Here is a 19,479-nt window from a genome sequence, read left to right on the forward strand (position 1 = left end):
CCTGTGGCAAATATGAGCTTGTTAATGAGGCAGACAAACCAAGGTGCCCATCGTTGTGCAAAATCACATTCTGTTAGCCTCAGAGAGCTTTCTTCATTGGGCTGCTGGAATAATAATCTTCCAAAAGGGGCAGGCATCCTCAAATGTTACCCAGGATGCTCCTCTTCCATCTGAGACTCCAGCTGACATTCTACACTTGACCAAGTCAAAGGGTGGCAGAGAAAATCTTAGGCAGTGCTACTGGCTGGACCGGAGAGGGCTTGGCCATGCCTCTTTCTCCTCCCCCAAGGCACAAAGGAAGGACTCAAAGTGGATTCATGTTTTACCAAACTTTTCTTTATTAGGTTACTATTATGAGCCGTCGTAAAACAGAAGTAGTTTCAAAACTGTACATGCCACAAGGCTCTGGGCTGATAGGAAAGGAGGGTGGAGTTGAGGGTTCCAGGGAGTTGGGGGGTGGGGATGCAGAGAGAGCCCCGAGATTCCCCAGCATCCACAGGGGACAGCTGGGTCAAGGCAACAAGCTTGGATCTGTACTAGTGGACCTCTCTCTTGTGTAACATTCATGAGAACACAACCCACCCTGAAACAGAAGTGAGAGAAATTTTCAAGAGTTTGACAGGTAAGGTTCCCTGCTCCAACAGGAAAAAAAAAAAACCCTCAAAATATTAAGGGGATAATTTACATTCCTCACCCAGTCTTGGCACCAATTTTGTGCTTCAAAAAAATATACCCCACTGGAAGATTTTTTTTTAAGGTACCCTACAGCAGCTGCTTAAAACATAATTCTTATGGACAAATATATATATATATATGTATATATATTAAACACTTTAAACAAATAAAGTCATCTATTGTACCTGTGTGGAAATGAACAGAACTCAGACTCTACGGGAGTTGATTTTAGGATACAAGAAATGGCGAGGGTACTTGCAGGTGCAGAGATGCTACATGGAAGAGTTGCTGGGGTGGACGGCCTTCTGCTGGCTGCCCCACCCGGCCCTTCTGAGGCTCTGAGCATGTCGTGATGAACTTGGGCTACTCAGTGTGGGTCCCAAGCTTCCATGACACTTGACTCAGTTTCTGGTCTCCCCTGTCCTGCCCTGCCCCTGGCTTCTTAAGGGATGAAGACCCATTTGCTACCCACCCCGCTTTTTTGCCCTGGTTATCCTCTGGATACAGTTTCTGAGGATACCCTTGGAAAAATCTCAGCCAGATAAGCAGATACAAAATCAAACCCACACCAAAAAACCTATAGAAGACAAAAGAAATTCAAACATGTGCGACGATGTATGAATTCTGGAGGTAAGTGGCTACCTGGGGACATGGGGACCTGCCCCCCTCCAACAGGACCCTGACACTCATTGCACGTAATGCTAATTCTCCCTGAGGGGCCTGCTGGGGAACTCAGTGCAGAGCCCCCTGGAAACCAGGTCAAGGGACATATACAAAGATACCCTTGTATCCATGCATATGGGCTCACGTGTCACAGGCAGGACCCTGGGAGAAGGTGTGGCATGCATGTCTCCGGGAGGCAGCAGGTGGGAGAAAAGCAACAGAACACATCAGAGCTGACCAAACAAGGTTTCCTCTCTAAATGGAATAAATAAATGACCTTTGTTATTGGTAAAAGAATAAATATAGGGTATGGGGCACCAATAGCTGGGATCAAGGCTGAGTACTTACTAGCCCAAAGGAGGTCCAACTTGGGGTTCTGCCTCGGTGTTTGTGGGTCATGACATCCTGAGCTTCACCCATGTGGCCTAGTCCCAGCCTCTCCCACTCCTAGTATCTGCCCTCGAGCCTGGCACCTCCCACAGACCCCACCATCTGGGACCCCGAGGCAGCTGCAGCCCACCACATCCAAGAGCAGACAGGCGCCCAGGCAGGCTTTCGTAGGAGTTTATTCTCTACGTCTGGTTCAAGGAGGGGCTGTTTCAGCATGCTGGGATGCTGTTCCAGCCAGTGGGAGGAAAGGCACCCTCCGGGCATCTGTCTTGGGGCAGAAGCAGCTGGGAGGAAGAGCAGGTGCTTCTGCCCATGGCCGTGGGCAGGTGTCCATCCCAGGCGCAGGGAGCAGCAGCCCCGGCGGCTCAGTGAGTTGGCACCAGGTGGCTGTCATGTGGCGGTCCCAGGGCAGGCATCACTGGTAGAGGAGGTAGGCCTTGAGGGAGGCAGGCAGTGGCAGCGCGGGGATGGCACCCAGGCGCTCCTTCCCCAGGGCCAGGCGCACCGAACGCCGGCAGAGATCCATGAGTGGCAGGGGCTCGGCTGGGGAGACCAGGAGAGAGAGAGAGAACTTCAGCACAGCTCGGGATGGTTCTAATGACGTACACAAGGTAACCATTGATTTACTTGGATTGGAATAGATGAGCAACAAGTGTGAAGGTTAGATCTAACTGCCATGGGCTTGGGTGGCTTTGTAAGCCCTTCACCAGTTCTGACTCATTTAATCCCCACAATGGGTATCATGAATGACACAATAATCAGAGATACCATTGTCATTCTCATCCTCATTTTATAGAAGAGAAAACTGACAAAGTCTGAATAACTTGCCCAGGGTGGCCCTGTTAGAGGAGACAGAGCTTGGATTTGCACTGAAGCCATCTCTGGTGTCCTTATGGGATCACTCTGTTCCATTCAGACAAACAATGCCTTCAGTGAACAAGTAGGAGCCAGCACACTTCCCAACACAGGACCTGGGATAGGGTTTGGGAGGGGGATCCTTGTATGCCACCCACCTGCTCTCAGGTACCATTCTTGCCTTTAATTTATAGCAGAGGACACCGAAGCACAGAGAAGGAACCTAACATGCCAGGTCAGAGGCTGGGATCTGAGTCTGGACAGCCCACACCCAGCCACTGGCTGTGCTGTACATTAAGACATAAAAACCACTGACACAGAGCCATGCATTACAGGTAGAGAGCAGGTCCACAGCCTGACAGTGTAGCATCTGGGCCATACGGACCAGTGTGTCAGAATGGGAGAAACCCCAAGGCCGTATAGGCTTCTTTCTGCCTAACAGTGAAGCCCAGAGAAGTTGGAATGCCAGCCCAGCTGCAGTACGGACCCCAAGGGCACTCTGGACCACCTCTGCCACAGTCCTAGGCATCAAAAGGTTATCTCTCAAGCAAGAGACTCTCATAAGAGTGGCTTCCTGATCAGCCTCTAGGGCTCTCGTAGGGAGAAGGCCCTGTCTTCCTGCAAACAAGGCCATGGTCAGCCAGGACCTCAGATCAACTCTCAAGGAATCTGAAAATCTGTTCTCTCTCAGGCCTCTGAGCACCCTGAGGCTGCCAAGGGTACAGTGTGCCTTGCTTGCTTGCATCCCCAGAGCAATTCTCTCTGCTTTCTCCTCTGGACCAGGCACAGGTGAACACACCTAGAACTGCTTGGTGCTCCTGGGTCTGGAGCTGGAAAGGGCGGAAACAAACTGACTGTGGCTTTGACCCTGGTCTCTCCTTGACTGTGAGTCTCCTTTGTGAGCAAAATAAGGGTCAGACAAAAACAAAAAACCAAAACAACGACAAAAAAAAACCCCCAAAACCCATTCCACTAATTAAAAAGCTGTTGAAATTTTTCATCAGTCGCCAATGTTATCTAAAAAATATTATAAATGCTATTAAAGGGGTGGAGATGTAGCTCAGTGACAGAGTTACTGTCAGAGTTAGCATGTGTGAGGCCTGGGTTCAGTCTCAACACCAAATCAATCAATCAATGAGTCAATCAATAAATCACTAAATAAATACCATTAAAAACCTCAATTGTTGAGACCAGATCCCATGGCTGGGGGAAAATGGAAGGAGACTACAGATGAGTACGGGTTTCTTTTGGGGTGATGAAAATATTCTGACAAAATACTCTTGAGTTGACTAGTGATGGCTGTGCCCCAAGGCCACTGAATTTGATACTTAAAATGAGTGAGTTGTATGCATGGTATGCGATAAAGTTGTTATTAAAAAGAATAGATCTCAGGCTTGATAATGTATTTCCTAAGTTCCAGACTTTGAAGGAAGACAAGTAACTGTTCTTCCCCTTCCCCAGGGCAGCTGCAGTCACAGCTAGACAGGAGAGGACCTGAAATGGGAACGGTTTTTAACAGGAAGCTTTGCAGTAGGGTATTTCTTGGACAACACAGGGTGAAAACCAGGAGCCAGACCTAGAGGTAGGAGGATGAATTAAATGACCTTTCTGTCCTTGAGGGTCAAGCATTCCACGACCTCAAAGGAGGACTTGAGGCTCCCACTTACCTGCCTGCTCAGAGTCTCCACCAGGAGACCCCAAGGCTGGCTCCTTACTTCACCTTGTACATCAGTCTGCCATTAAGCAGGCCACTTCTCCTACCTGAGCCTCAGTTTCGCCATCTGTAAGATGAGGAATCTGGGCCAGATTCTTCCCAAAGTGTTGTCACTAAGAGAGCCTCAAAGCCAGAAAGACTACACTTCAACCTATGGGCAGGACTGGACAGTTGCAAGGTGGCCCTTCTGCACCATGGAGTGGGGAATTCACTGAGCTTCCTTTTTGCTTCTCAGGACCTCCTTACATCTGCCCCTAATGGGGCCAAAGGGCCTGGGGCTGTCCCCAGTCCCTTCCCTGGAGGACATGGCTCAGCCCCATTGGGAGGCAGAGGGACTTCCCCAGGGGCGGAAGACACTTGAGGAAGTATCAGGGACCACTGAATGTGGCCTGCAAGCCACACCCTGCCGTGGGAATGAGACTGAGAGGGGTTCCCAGGGCCACCCCAGGAATACCCTGTGAAGAAGGTTCCCAAGCAAGAGGACTGAACCAGCCCCTAGCTCCATCTGCTTTAGCTGAGGGGGAGGAGTTTGGTCCCCAAACTATGAATAGGGAAAGGGAATTTGGGGGCCTAAGGTCTGAGGGCCAAGAGCTCTGAAGGGGTGAGGCCTTGTACCCACTTCATCCCACCCCTGCTGAAGGCAGCTGCATAGGGGGAAGTTTCTGTGGCACTAGCACAGGCCATGGAACCTTCTAGGACTGGCTACTGAGGGGCAGTTAAGGGCTACAGTAATGCATCATGAGCTGAAAATATGACAAGAGTTACCAGGAACCCTGTGGACAGGTCTGTCTTCTGAGGCCTTAAGTACACAAACAGGTCACACCTCCCAGATCTTGTGCGCGGCAAAACAATGTTGCACATTGCTGTAGTCTGACTCTCTTAAGGCTGGGCTGAGACCAGGAAAGGCCTGCCATAGAGGCATATGCCTTGGCAAACTGTCCATCCTGGCAGTTGCAGTTGGTCACTACCAGGACCCAAGAAGATCTCATCCTGCTTAGTAGTTCTGACTGAAGGCTATAGGATTTGTATTGAGCCCAGGTGCACTCAGAAATACCACTGTGCTGGTGGGCACCTGTTGTGGGGGGTCTAGCCACTGTGCCAATCCCCAGGTATCCAGGCACCTATTCATTTAAGTAATGAATAATGAATGAAAAAGAAGATGGATATGCTGGATGAGCAGCAAAGAAATCAGGGAGTACATCAGATGCTATTTGAGGCAGCAAAGGTTGAGGACTTGGAAGAGCCCATGTGCCAATTTCTGCATTTCTATGAGAAACAACCCTGGCCAGTTTAGACCTCCATGGCCCCAGAGCCTCAACCCACAACTCCTGTGGTTCTCTGAAAAGTTTCGACCCAACCGAATGCAGCATTGGCTGGGGGTGTGGGGGTGTGCAGTAGAGCACCTGCCTAGCAAGTGTGAAGTCCTGAGTTCAAACCCCAGTAAGGCCAAATAAATAAATAAAAGGCAATGCTATGCCTGGTACACAGGCTAAAGGAATGAATGGCAGGTCTGTGAGGTCAAGGAAAAATGTCACATCAGGTAGTGCCTCTGATTCAATGATGGTCACACTGCTCTCCCTCACAGATCCTGTGACTGGCCTGGTGCTCACTCAAGCAAGCAGCTGGCAGCAAAAATGCTCATTGAATGGGTTCTAGAACATTGTAGGTAGGGGTGGCCATTGCAGAATGTATGTGTTTTCTCCTTTAGATTAAATAGTTCTTAAAAAACAAAGCTGAGTCACAAAACATCAGCTCCTTGTCCTTGTCACCCAGGGAAGGATGTCTGAAATCCATCCAGGTGGTAGGCATCCTTGGTCCCTGTCCTCCAACTCAGAACCTATAGTCCTCAAAGGACCAGCCTTTCTGGGGGAGAGGGTATAGAACAACCCCTCCCCCACATGGCCCGTCACCCATGGAAGGAAGTTTTAGCAGGGTAGGGTAACCAGTCTCCCCAGAGCCCTGCTGGAATGCAGGAGCAGGAAGAAGTCAACATGGGGTGGGGTGCCTGGGAGAGAATTTTGGGAGGAAAGAGACTTGCCCAGGGAGGAGGCCAGGTGCGGAGAGGAAGGGAGAGTAGCACAGTTGCAAGCCAAGGATCGCCAGGGGCTGCAGCAGCAGAGGCAGGAGCAGGCGCTCTCAGAGCTTCAGCGAGGGCCAACCCTGATTTGGGACATCTGACCTCCTGAACTGTGACAGAATACAATTCTGTTGTTTTAAATGGCTTGGTTTGTGGTGATTTATTATGAAACAAATACCATCCTTCCTCTTCCTCCATCAGAATTGACCCCACTCCACCAGAATGGCTCCTGGCAAGATTACTAATAACTTCTTTGTTGCCACAGCAGCTGTCATTACTTTGCCTTTTTCAAAGCTCTTTCTTCATTTGGCATCTCAGATACAAGTCTTCTGGGTCCCCTCCAGTCACACCTCCTCCTGGGCCTCCCAGCCTCTAATAGGCTTGGCCTTAGCCTTCTAGCCTGGCTCTCCCCTCACTCTGGTGATCTCATCAGGGTGGCAGCTTCATATTTTATTATCATTATAGATAGATAGAAAGATAGATAGATAGACAGACAGATAGATAGATAGATAGATGACAGATATAGCAGTGCTAGGTGGAACCCAAGGCTTTGCACATGCTAGGCAAGTGCTCTACCCCTGAGCTACATCCCCAGTTCAATGGTCACATCTTTAAACGTCATCCGGACATGGATGACATCCAGATTCAGCTCAAATAAGCATCTCCAATTAACTTCTACCCTTTGAACTGCTCCTTTCTCTAGCTTTTCCATTTCACCAGACAGCAGCCCTATCCTTCCACTTGCTCAGGCCACTTGGAGTCACCCTGACCCTTCCCTTTCTCATCTCACAGATATGTGCCTTCTACCTCCACAGTTCTCACCCTGGCCCAAGTCTGTCATCTCTCACCTGAACAAATGTCATGGTGGCCATTCTTGCCCTACCATTAGTCAAGAGATCCTTCTAAGACATGGGCTATGCCCCTTGATAAAGGCACCAAGGTCAGTGCAGGCAGATCATGACTGGCGGCTCTTACACATTCCATCTCATCCTGCCCTATGACTGCAGTGGGGCTGATGACAGCACCCTGAGAGGTGCTGCTCAGCATCCCAGGAACTGGCCATCTATGTTGCCATCCACATCCTCCAAAGTCAACCATATCTGATCAGGACTGGGGAAGATGAGAAGCCGGAGACCCTGGCACTGCCTGGCATTTGATTCTGGTGGAGAAGGAAGGTGGTCTCGCCACTGACCAAGTGTCCTGATGTGACACTTTGAGTCTCTGTCCCAATTCCAGTTTACAGATAACAGTTGCCAACAACTTATTCCCATTTGCACCCTGCCCACCAACCCCTTTAGGATTTCCGAGTAAGAACAATTATAAATCCATCCAACCTTCCACTGGATGCAGCACTGAGGAGAGCATCACCTATCTGTACAGCACAAGTGTGGACCTCTGGGATGGCATCTGCAGAACCTCTATTTGAGCTGCTTGGCTCACCAAGAGCAAACAGACTCCAGCCCCTCCCAGCTACTCAGGGTCTGTGCTCTGTATTGCAGCCAGGACACACAGACAGGGAAGTCATACAGACTCACAAAGCTCACGATGGTATCAGCAGCCTTATTCCCCAAGGGACAAGGCTGGGCCACTCTCCTGGAGACCAACCGTCTCCACGGCAGCCAAGGGCAGCAGGCCTAGCAATCCCCTCATTGTCTGTCTGCACGCGAGAGACAGTAACCTCTCTGGCTCACTGACCAACCCGCTGCCAGGAAGAGGGAGGCAAGGACCAAGTTCTGGGCTCCCAATCCTACCCGTCCCTGCTTGGGGTACATTTGATTATGGATTTGTGCCACTTATTTCTTTCACCTGGGGAGATGGACTCACAGAACTTGCTCTGCTGGTTCTCTAGTCCAGGTCTGAGATGACTTCCTCAGGGAGGTTACCTGCTGGGTAAATACCTGGCTTCCCCTGCCAGAAGCACCATGCCCTTGGGGTGCTGGCTGTACAGGGGAGGAAAAAGCAGCCTGGGGGATTCTGCACTGCATATACCTCACCTGGCTGCTGGTTCACTGTTACCCTCTAGGCAAAGCCTGAGTGGAGGATGGAGAGAGAGAGGGATGGGGGAGGAGGCTTCCAAACAGAAAGGTTCCCTCATGCCTGACTGCCCTGGATGTTCCAGTAGCTTCCAAAAACTGACATGAGAAGAGAGGGGGATGGAAGAGCCTGCAGGTTTGGAGAATGTGAGACACTCAGGGCCTGTTCTCCTGACCCCAGTGGTAGCCTCCCTCACCTCGCCTACCAGTAGCCTAGCCCATAGAACAGGGTTAGAACTTGGGGTACCAGGTCAAACCTGCCCTAAAAACAGTCAGTACATGAATGGATGGAGGTTTCTGGCCCACTGTCTTCCTAAGATTATTTGTAGGAGGTACAAGGGACCCACACAGGCAGTGAGCTCCCAGAGTGAGGGCCAAGCATGGGGGTGGATGATTCTGGAACATAGGACCTCCTGCTAGCATAGGCTTCCAGTTGGGCAGCCACAAAGCTGCAGCTCCTGCCAGCACTGTGCCACTGCACATGAGCTATTTCCACACAGAGTCTGAGTCAGGACACCCCCCTTTCCAAAGGAACAAGCAGAAATTGAGAGAAATACCCCAAACCTGTCACTTGAGTGGGTGAGGTCACTGGTTTTCATTTATCTGAAAGGCCCTAGTATTCCAAAGGCTGCAAAGCTCAACTCAACAATACACTGGCTACTATGCTAGAATTTGGTCAAAGTGCAAATGGATCAGAGACAGACAAAGACTGTTCATCCATTCATCCATCTCCTCATTCCTCCATGGCCCATTTATACGTCCATTCATCTATCATCCATCCCTCCATCCGTCCATCCACCCATCCACCTACTCATCCATCTCCTAGCCATTCATTCATGGCACTGCCAGATAACCCAGCAGACTTTGGCTCGAATTCCTCGTTTAACCAGATGCAGGCAAGAGCGGCCTCCGAGGGTCTGAACACATTGGCATATCTACTTAAAGACATTTTAAGTCCAACAACTGCATAAACTCTTGGCCCAAGCCCAGCCAGGACCGCAGGGATGTGGGGAACACTTACGATCGAGTCCATTCAAGTAGCGCATACGGATCTCGCAGTGGCCCCAGACAGCGCTCACTACAGGATATAGTTTTTTGCCCTTGAGTCCCCGAAAAGCCACTCCCATGTATTGTCCATCCACAATGAAGCTCAGAGTCCCATCATCCATGTCCAGGGCAACGAGGAAGGAGTCGGGGACAATGAAAGTCTCGTCCGGCTCCAGAAAGGCCGGGTACGTTTTGCTTGGCTGGTTTTTCCCATCATGATAGAGCCGGTTGCGTCCCAAGTCCCAGCCCCAGGACTCGTGGTTATTCCCCACGAGGGTCGTGTACCCAACAGAGTGTAGGGGCGCATCTGCCGTGGCCACGCCCACCACAGCATGCGTGCCCCGCTGCCGCATGGCCCACGTGATCTGCCACACATGCAGCCCTCGCGTGTACCCGACTTTGCCCCTGATAGCATCTGTGCTCTGGGCCACCGGATGCCGGTGAAAGATCAGCTTGTCGTCCTCCTTCACGAAGACATTGAGCGAGCGGTCGTTGTTGTTCCAGGAGTGGAGCAGCTGGACGTCGTAGGACACGGGGGGCATGTCCAGCAGTAGGTCCAGCCGGGTGGGCTTGCAGTAATCCAGCCCCTGGAGCTCGTGCTTCAGGGGCCGGTACGTGGGGTCCCGCATGTCCACAGTCTTGATCCCTCCGGTGACCTTCTGACCCATGTTTGCCTTTGTTTTTACCTTCTCACCAACTCCCAAGGCAAACTCATCAACCTCAGGGCGTTGGCGCCAGTTTTCCAATCAGGGCCAGACAGAATTCCTAAGGAAGGTTGCTAGGAGACCTTCTCACGGTGTGGAGCTCTCGGTTTTGCCTAATGGATGGAAAGAGACACAGGAGGCCGTGTGAGCAGGGGCATAGGACCAGGGGGAAGGGTAACTAGGAGCGCAGGCTTCCCACACCAACACTCCCCAGCAGCCTATGTGGGACAGCCCAGAGCTTGGCACAGAATGAAATGCTCCTGTGCCCTTGTGGCTACACTGTCACAAAGGGAAGGGCCTGTCTACCCCATGAGTGGAGACATGGGCTTGTGCGCCAGGCGTCACTCTCAAGGTGTTGTGTCGGTCTGAAACACATAGCGGATGCATGCCAGGTACCTAGGCAGGGTTTCACAGGGCAGAGGGCCAAGGTGGCACAGAACCTGGAGTTGACCACAATGCAGTGGGCAGCCTCTTGGTCAGAATGAAGGGAAGTGGACTGGCCTGGTCTTGCTGTGGAGAAGACAGAGTCCCAAGTAGCAGCAGATGGAGTGAAGATGCTAAATCCCAGGCCTCCTGTCTTTTCCAGCACAGCCACCTCTGACAGGTGTGACATCAAGTAATCCCAGGGAGGGGACCTGGCTGTGGATGGGAGCTCAACTTGGAGGTCTGTGTGTACACTCGGCCAGAAGAGCCCCAGGAGACTCTGCTCCACAGCTCTGAGGTTACAGCAACTCCTCAAGTAGGTTGGGGACTGGACTGGGCAGGCCCTGTTCAGATGGTCATGGGCTTAAGGGGCTTATCCCCCAATCCCAGGTAATTCTGGGCCAACACTTGGATGATTGACTGCCTCTTTCCTACCTGCCCACAACCTTAAGCCAGAAGCCAACATTTCATCCTTTGGGTTTCAACAGCCTGCTGGGAAGGGGGCCTGACTCCATAGAGCCTCATCACTCTCTGGCATCACCAGAAGGTTCTCTTGGCTGCCCAATCTGGGGACAGGTTCCTAGAATCAACAGGACAAGGGGGAAGACAGTTTCCTGGTTAAACAATCTAACAAAACAAATTAGAGGTCACTGAGTATTGGCTGCCGAGCATACAGCCATGCTGGGTCACTTGTCCCAAGAAGCACTAAAGTGCCTAAGTAAAGCAGACAAAGAGAATATGAAGGAATGCAGTATCAGGGAGCTGCAGGCTGCCAGACACAGGGACAAAAAGCACTGACCTCCTGTTCAGTGTAGGTACTGTAGGGTTTGGAGGGAGGCAGGAGCTACAGTGGGATGAGCTGCATCCTTCTTGGCTTGGAAGAGACCCCATAAGGTGATGTCCTAGGCCTCTGGAGGCTCACTCCTGGCAGAATGGTCTGGCAGAACTTGGGGCCTGATGCCCTCATCCCATGGGCAGGTCGTGCTTTTTGTCTTCCCCTTCCTGGAGTGATACAGAGGGTCCCCTCCATCCCAGAGACATGGACATCTCTTCAGAGTCAAGAGTAGGACTCCTGTGTCCAATGTGGACAAAGCTAGCACAGAGCTGAGATGTCCCTATACACCTGGGAGGTTGCCCTGGTTCCAGAAAGTACAGTGACCTCACATCCAGGACCTCGAAGGACCATCCCAATTTCAAGCTCTTAATCTGCAGAGATCCTGGGTTTGGGATGGAACTGGCATGCTAAAGGTAGAGACTGACTGAACTCAGCAGCAGCCTTCACTGAACAGCCCTCCTCCAGTGCTCCCCAACCTCCCTGAGCATCTTCTGGAGCTGGGGGAAGCTACTCAAGGTGGCTCTCAAAGTCAGAGTTGTGCTGAACAACCCAGGAACAGCACCCCATCTCTCTGGCTGGATGACCCCTCTTACTTAGTGCCCAGTGACCTAACACCTTTGGTTCTGTAGGACCCTGTGGGGATGGACACCAGCTCCCTAGGAGGAGGGGAGAGGAGGAAACTGGCATCCTTAGAAAGTTCATTTCACTGATTCCTGCAGTAAAGTGGCCCATAGCCTCTGCTAGCACCATCATGGCAATAGGAAGGACCTCTCTTGCAGATTTCACTGGCATGGGAGATAATCCCCCTCACCCCCACAGGACCAGGTAGGAGGCTGGGGGCAGGCAAGGCAGATGGGAGAGGAAGCGGAGGGAGGGGGTAGTGGAGAAGGACCATCACAGGGAGGTTGAGAGGAAAGAGAGGAGTGAACGTAGAGAGGGGTGATGAGGGGTGAGGGAGAGAAAGAGAGAGGGAAAGAGGGAGGGAAGAAGGTAGGAAGATCAAAGTCCAATACACCTGGGTCTGGACACACAGAAAGCCCATTTCAGGTAGACCAGACTCTAGCAAACTTTCTCTGTAAAAGGCTGGATACTAAACACCTTGGGCTTTATGTGCTAGACCGTCCCTGTGCAACTACTCAGTTTCTTCTTGTAGCACAGATTCATCCATGGAGGGTACAAATCAATGAACATGGCCATGTTTCAATAAAACTTTATTTAAAAGAACAGGCCAGTCCATAGTCTGCCAACCCCTGAGCTAGACTACCAGCCCAAACATTATCTCTACCAAAGACACAGCCTTGCGACAGTCACAGTAGGCATGGTATGACGGATGGGAGACAGCTCACAGTAGCCTCAGAAAGAGTGATCAGAAAAGACAGTCACACCTCCACTCAGCATAACAATTAAAAAAAAAAAAGAATCAAAGAAAAGACAGCTACCTCATCATGAAACATCTGTCTGTCCGAGGCAGCTCCACAAGCCCCTCTAGCTCTTAGATGCCACCACTGCCTGAGGCCCAGTGAGTCCATTAACACCCACCCTGAGCTGAGCTGCTTCCCTCCCTGGGCTGTCAGAAAGGGAGGGCCCTGGGCCTGGACCACATGGCTGGGAGTAGTGGACATCCATGGGAAGGAAGATATGTGGGGAGGAGGCAGGTAAAGGTGCCCAGGGCATCTGGTGGTGACTCCCCAAGAATGCTAGGGGACCTGGGTTACCTACTCTGCCATACCTGATGTCTGAGTCAACTTCTATGTGGCCAATTGCTATGGTGACCCTTCAACCACTCTTGACTTGTCTTCTCTCACCCTGTGTCCAGTCTTGTTACCTTCCTGCTGTTTACCCCTAAACACCTCTATCTGTGCAAGGATACAGAAGCCATCCGGTCACCCTCCTCCTTCCATTCATTTTTAAATGTGACAACACAGATGTACCCTTTCTGTAAGCTCCCCGGGAGGGAGCTTGATTTACCACCTTCCCTGGGACTGCAGCCTGGCAGAGCATATCCCCTGGGCTCCCAAACCCACGCACAATAGTGGCTTTGGTACTGACTAAGATCCACCCTTAGCTTTTCCAAGCTTCCTCCTGCTCATCTGTAACAAGGGTGTCACCTGTGTGTCACACACTTATCTAAAATCAAGTGGAAACAATGTTCCAGAGAGGGCCTGGCACAACTGGCATTTTATTTTTGTTTTCACATTCCAGAATATGCTCATTCACTGAACAAAGATCACTATTGACCAGTCTTCCTGGTCATCACAACTGGCCCAACAGATGGATGCTGCCTTGTGACCATGACCCAAGTGCATGGAATGCTGGGCTACAGCAGATCAAGGTTAAGATCTCTCAACCCGGGGGGTCAGCAAACTTGTTCTGTGAATGCCCAGATATTAAATATTTTAGGTTTTCCAAACAATGAATAAATAAATGGATGTGCTATGTTCCAATAAAACTTTATTTAAGAAAATAGACAGTGGGCTGGATTTGGCCCAGAGGTACGGTCAGATGGCCCTGTTCTAAACCTGTGCAAAACTGCTGACCCCTGTCAGTAAAATACCTGGACACAGAGCTCAGGGTGGGGGAGGGCTGCACCAGCCTTGAATGCTGAGTGACAGGGACACAGGACACAGCTCCTGTTAGCATGAGGAAGACACGCTTCACTGAATCGGGGGGAGCCCAGCAGTAGGCACCCAGCTGCTCCAAGAAGGAGGAGCACCGGGACAGGAACTGACTCTGGGTCACCTCCGTTTTTGGTCCTTCTGGGAAGCAAATGCAGAATCCCAGGCCTTGAAGGGCCTACAGGTGCTCCAGAAGGGTCAGGGTCTGGGGCACTGAGCAAGCAGATAGCACTGTCTTGGGAAGATGGGAAAATGGCCTTCGTTCCCACTCAACAGGTCAAGCTACAGAGGGTGTGAGGGGCGAGGCTGTGTGCTGCAAGAGAGAGTAGACAACAGAGACAGCCCTGCTGCGTCCCCACACCCCACTAGTCACATACACACCGGCATACGCATAGGCACACACGCACACACGTGTGCCACGCGCTGAGAGCAGTGGCCACTGAAGCTGATAAGCAGGAGAGAGGCATGAAAATCCCGGCAGTGCCCTGGCCAGTGGCTTCGGCTGCCATTCCCTCAGCGGGTGTTCTCATTCCCAGAAAGCACACTCTGGCATTAGCCACCACGTCCCCCGAGGCTGCACCTGCCATTCATTCTCACGGTTGGACAACACCCAGGACACACAAATTCTTGGTCTGTACCCCTCTCGCCCCACCAAACTCTGTTTACCTCCAACTGAACAGTTCCCACTGTGCTCAGTCTCCAGGGCTGCAAGGGCCAGTTGTCACCATAGAGTTCCCGTGCTGGAGCCTCCCAGAGGCCAAGGGCACTCCCAAGGAAGGGCTGAGGAGGAGGAAGAGGTCCACCTGCTTGGTTGGGGGATTGTTACCCCCCCTCTAGAGCAGCAGAGTGAGTATCATTACCAGGATAAAGTGTGTATTTGTGTGCGTGTGCGTGTGTGTGTGTGTATAGGAGCTCTAACTGCAGATCTGTCACTCTTACAGGGTGGCAGGGAGATGGCAAGTCATTCTCCTAGTAACATTTTTCTACAGGTAAAATCAGATTAAAGTCAAGGGGAGAAAAGGAGCTGTCGAAGGGTGGGCTGGGAGCACGGGAGACAAGGGAGTTCTTTACAGACCCATGAGAGTGCTTGTGGGTCCGGGAACAGAGCTTCATCTTATTTGTGGTTCAAGGTCTAGAACCAACTAGATGATAGGACTGTGTGCTGTAAAAGTTAGCTGGAGCCAGGCACTGGTGGCTCATGCCTGTAATCCTAGCTACTCAGGAGGCAGAGAAGCCAGCCTGGGCAAATAGTTTGTGAGACCCTATCTCAAAAATACCTAACACTAAGAGGCTGGTGGGGTGACTCAAGGTGTAGGACCTGAGTTCAAGCCCCAGTAGTGCAAAAAAAAAAAAAAAGTTAGCCGGACATTCGCTCAGGAAATGCCACAAGGCATGACAGGCAAGTCACCCATCCTACTGATATCCCCATAGGCTCGTTCTCCTTCAGGGATGTGTGGTCTATGATGGAGACGAGCATCTGTAGGCAGCAGGTTCGTGGGAGGCATCAGCAGTTTCAGGGTCCACAGCCTCTGCTCCAGTCACAGCTCAGCCTGCTCTGCCTGGCCCAGCATTGGCCCTGTATACCTAATGCAGCTGGGGGAGGAAGAGGGAGACCTGTCCCCAACATCAAAGCCAAGCATGCATGGTGGGAGTGTCCCATCTCTAACACTGGGCAGGCCGAGAGGAACAGGGTGGAGAAGGAGCAAGAACCAGAGTCAGGACACCATAGCCAGAAAGCAGGATGTCTACCCTTCAGGCACCAGCTCTGTGAGCTGACTGGCTGACCCTGTCGAGGGATGGACACACAGACACAGACACACATACTGATTCTACATTTACTTACAACAGAGTGAATGCAGTCAAAAGCCTGGGACTAGGGGCCTCTGCACTCACACCAGAGCACACTGACCCCGTGGTCACTTTATCCTGTCCTTCCCCCCTGCCCTTCCCCCTGAGAGGAGCTCCCACCCCACCACCACCACCACACACACATTCCCGGCTGAGGTCATAGCCCAGGTGAAGGTTCACTGGGAAAGGGACACTCTCTAACGGGCAAAAGCCTTCAACCTAGTGGACAGCTGCTATGGGAGGGGTGGTCTGGGACCCCTAAAACACCACCAGAGCCATGTGTCCCATAATGGACTTTCGGGTGGACAGCCTGACCTCTGAGGAGAGTTCCCAAAGTCTTGGCCTCCCTCTGCAGGCTATAGAGCCATTTAAGGATGTCTTGGTCTGGGGTCTGGGGCTCACCACTGCTATCTAAGAGGGAGGCCTGCTTCTGACAGGATTTGTGGGGGGCCAGGGCTCTCTGGGGGAAGGAATAAAATAACCCTACAAACCAGCTTCCTTCTAGTTTCTCAGGTGGGGTGAAACAGCCAGATCAAGAACCATAGAGGAAAGAAGCCCAGAGCCCATTACTCACCCCTCGGGCATAGCCCTAGGGCATGGCGAGGGGGGTGCAGTCCAAGTGTACAGTTGAGGGGTCCTAGACCTGGGACAGGCCAAGGGTACTCTCAATCCCAAGCCTGTAATGATCTGAGGCAGTGAGTCTCCTGGAAGAGGGATGGTGCTGGGAGGGGCAGGAGAGAAGACGTGGCACATGCTGGACACACAGTACACAATGTCACCACACCGATGGCGACACCAGTCAGGAGGGGTGAGAGCACCTGTGCATGCACAGGGCTAAAAAAGGGGAAAAGGAAGCATTTGGGGAAAAGGCCCCTCTTACACAGGTGTTGGGTGTGTCCCTCCCAAGGGGGGAGTGACAACCTCTTGGCAGGCAGGTGAGATGTGGAGAAAAGTTGCCCTCCGCATGTTTAACTATTTACAGGCACAGAGAAAGGGCCAGAATAAACATCATACACTTCACAGTGGGTAGTCCCGGGGGTGGGGTGAGAGGAGACGTGCTCTTTTAAACACTTTTTAAAGCATGTGTGTTACTTTTTTAACAAAATGATTTTTCAGCACACAAAAAAGAATCAAAGGTTGAAAATCACTGATTCATCACAGTGTACTCACAACAGGTTGTCCACAAAACATTTCCTGGACACTCCATCCTGTCACTTCTTACAAAGTAAGCACAGGAACAATGTTTAAGCATGCTCTGCCCTTAGAGGTCAGGTTGAAGGTCGCTAATCAGTGGAAGGGCACTGAGGGTACATAGAGCGCTTGCTTAGCATGCACGAGGTCCTGGTTCAATCTCCAGAGTGGAAAAATAAAATAAAATATAATAAAAGAAAAGAAGGTATATGGCAAGACTCATGGCGAAGTTTCAGGGCCAGCCCAAAGTGGAACCTTAATTCTACCATGATTTCTCCTAACACTTCCAATTGCACTGCTCTAAATCACTGATTTATCCAGTAACAAATGGGGCAGCCATCTGTCTCCATAGCCCCACACAGCTGCGCTATTCCACAATCCAGCCCCGTGGGCTGTGCCTCAGCGCTGCCCTTGGCGAGAACCTGGAGAGGCTGTCCCTTCACAGACACCACGGGGGCTTTGGCCTTGACAGACCAACTGTAGAGAAGGGGAAGAAGGGAGGAAGAATGAGGACCTGAGAGGGGCACCAGAGGGGGCAAGACTTTCAGCACTTGACTGAGATAGGACAGCCTGACAGCACCTACCTGAAATCCTACAATGTCTCTTCAGCAAATACCACAATCCTGAAGACCTCACCTTGCTCCAAACACTTTCGATGAAAATTACCCTTCTGTTGTGTGGTTTGCAGCCTTTGTTGAAGACAGTCAGGGTAACCAGGGGCCAATGGATGGGGGTGGGCAAGGGACAAACAAAGAAGGGTCACCAGAGAGTGGCAGACACCACGCCCACCTCCTGAAGTTTGGTTCCCCCTCAGTGCCTCTGACCCCAGAACAGTAAAACCATTGTTTTGACACAAGACGGGGAAAGAATAAAATTCAGGATGTAGAACAAGGTGACCTATTTATAAAGCCTCCTTTCACCTGAAGATCAAACGCGCTCCCTCCCTCGGCCTCCCTGCCTCACACATCAGTGGCTACAGCCCAGGATTTTGCAAAAGAAACATGCCCCAAGCAGTCTGCTGGCTCTGCCTGCTAATTAGGGCTCAGCGCTCCCTCCAACCTTCTGAACCCAGCACTAGTCAGTGGGAGCACCAGGACGTGCTCCGTGCCAGGGGCCCAGGGGGCCATGAAGCCCTGGTAAAGGTGTGCCAGCCCCAGCAGGACCTGTGCCACATGGGTTGCAATCCCTAACCCCATCCAACTGCCCTTTGAGAGGGGCTCCACAAGCAAGGATATAAAGTTAAGTCTTTGCCCCTACAATGAACAGACAGGATTGGACCCTTCTGGAAAGTTCTGACAAGCGATTTTGGAGAGAAAAATCCCACACGGTCCATGGCTCTAGCCTCTGACCTCAAAAGATCAAAAATGTACCTGCCACAAACACCTACGGAAGGACCCAGATTACTCACAGCACTTTCAGAATGGGCTCAAATCAGTTGAGCAGTGCCCCTGGGAAACCAGCGTGACATTCATACAGAGACTCAAAGTTAAAATAAAAAGTTAGGGTTGTAGCCTACTTAGAGCAGTGAGGACAGGGCTTGTGGCCCTGTTGGTGGAGGGCCCTCAGTGACACACACAGCCTTGCCAGAAGGTTACCACACAGAGGGACGTCACCTTCAGAGGCAGTGGGAATAGACTGTGGACACTGATCCTACACGGCTGGGGGTGGGTATCTGTCACAAACCAGGCCACATGGGAGCTGGGAACCCAAATTGCAGAAGTAGAAAGACTGGGGAGAATAACTCCTGGTCATTGCCAGGGAAAGAACTGTGACAGGAGCCCACAGAAAAAGACCTTGTCACTCCTTGTCCCCACCCCCAAGCTCCAGAGGAAGGCAGGAGATGGGGACTCAAGGCAGATGCCTGAATCGCCCTGGTGTGGCTCTAGAGAGCTCACTCCTAGAAGGAGGTTCCCCAGGGAAGAGGGAACTTCAAGAGAGCGGGGCTTCTTCCTCCTTGGGCCTCCTGAGAGGAGAGCAGGCCTGAGGTCAGTCACAACCCTGCATATGGGTGGCTTCCTGCAAATAGGATGTCACACCAAACCCCAGCTTGGATGGGAGCAGGTGATCTCCTCCCACAGTGAAGGTCACTTCTAGAAGTGAACCCTAGTTCACACCATGCCCCTCTAAGGAGAAGTAGCAGGAGAGAGACCAGGGAGGGGATAGGAAGAGGATCAGAGGCCTCAGGAAAAATCTGTTCACAGACAAATTTGAGGGGCTATTGTCCAGCCTGTGAGAGTCAGAAGAGGCTGGGGGGCCCATCTCACCCTGCAGACCCAGGTGGTGTAATAAGGAGGAAGAAGGTGGCATTCATGATTTCAGCTTAGAACTTGTAGCTAAAGCTCCTGACAACAGTATCAGGCACACAGTAGGAGCATAATACAAGCAGCACCTTGCCCCTCCAATACCAGG

General features: G+C 51.6%; 1 protein-coding gene across 5 annotated transcripts in view; it reads right to left on the bottom strand.

Moving 5' to 3' along the window:
- Positions 1–314: 314 nt before the first annotated feature.
- Positions 315–19,479, bottom strand: part of Spsb1 (splA/ryanodine receptor domain and SOCS box containing 1) — a 62,142-nt gene continuing 42,977 nt past the window's right edge. For 3 of the 5 annotated variants that reach the window (XM_074081423.1, XM_020157505.2, XM_020157506.2), the window contains exons 2-3: positions 9,429–10,271; positions 315–2,271 (exon numbers count right to left, since the gene is read on the bottom strand). In XM_074081423.1, the coding sequence (XP_073937524.1) occupies positions 2,144–2,271; positions 9,429–10,122 (822 nt within the window). In that variant the 5' untranslated portion in view covers positions 10,123–10,271 and the 3' untranslated portion in view covers positions 315–2,143. Of the gene's footprint in view, positions 2,272–9,428; positions 10,272–11,016; positions 11,136–14,697; positions 15,363–19,479 lie in introns of those variants that run through there. The other 2 variants (XM_020157508.2, XM_074081422.1) reach the window with 2 other exon arrangements.

The sequence above is a fragment of the Castor canadensis genome, chromosome 7, assembly GCF_047511655.1.
Source record: "Castor canadensis chromosome 7, mCasCan1.hap1v2, whole genome shotgun sequence".
Lineage (NCBI taxonomy): Eukaryota > Metazoa > Chordata > Mammalia > Rodentia > Castoridae > Castor > Castor canadensis.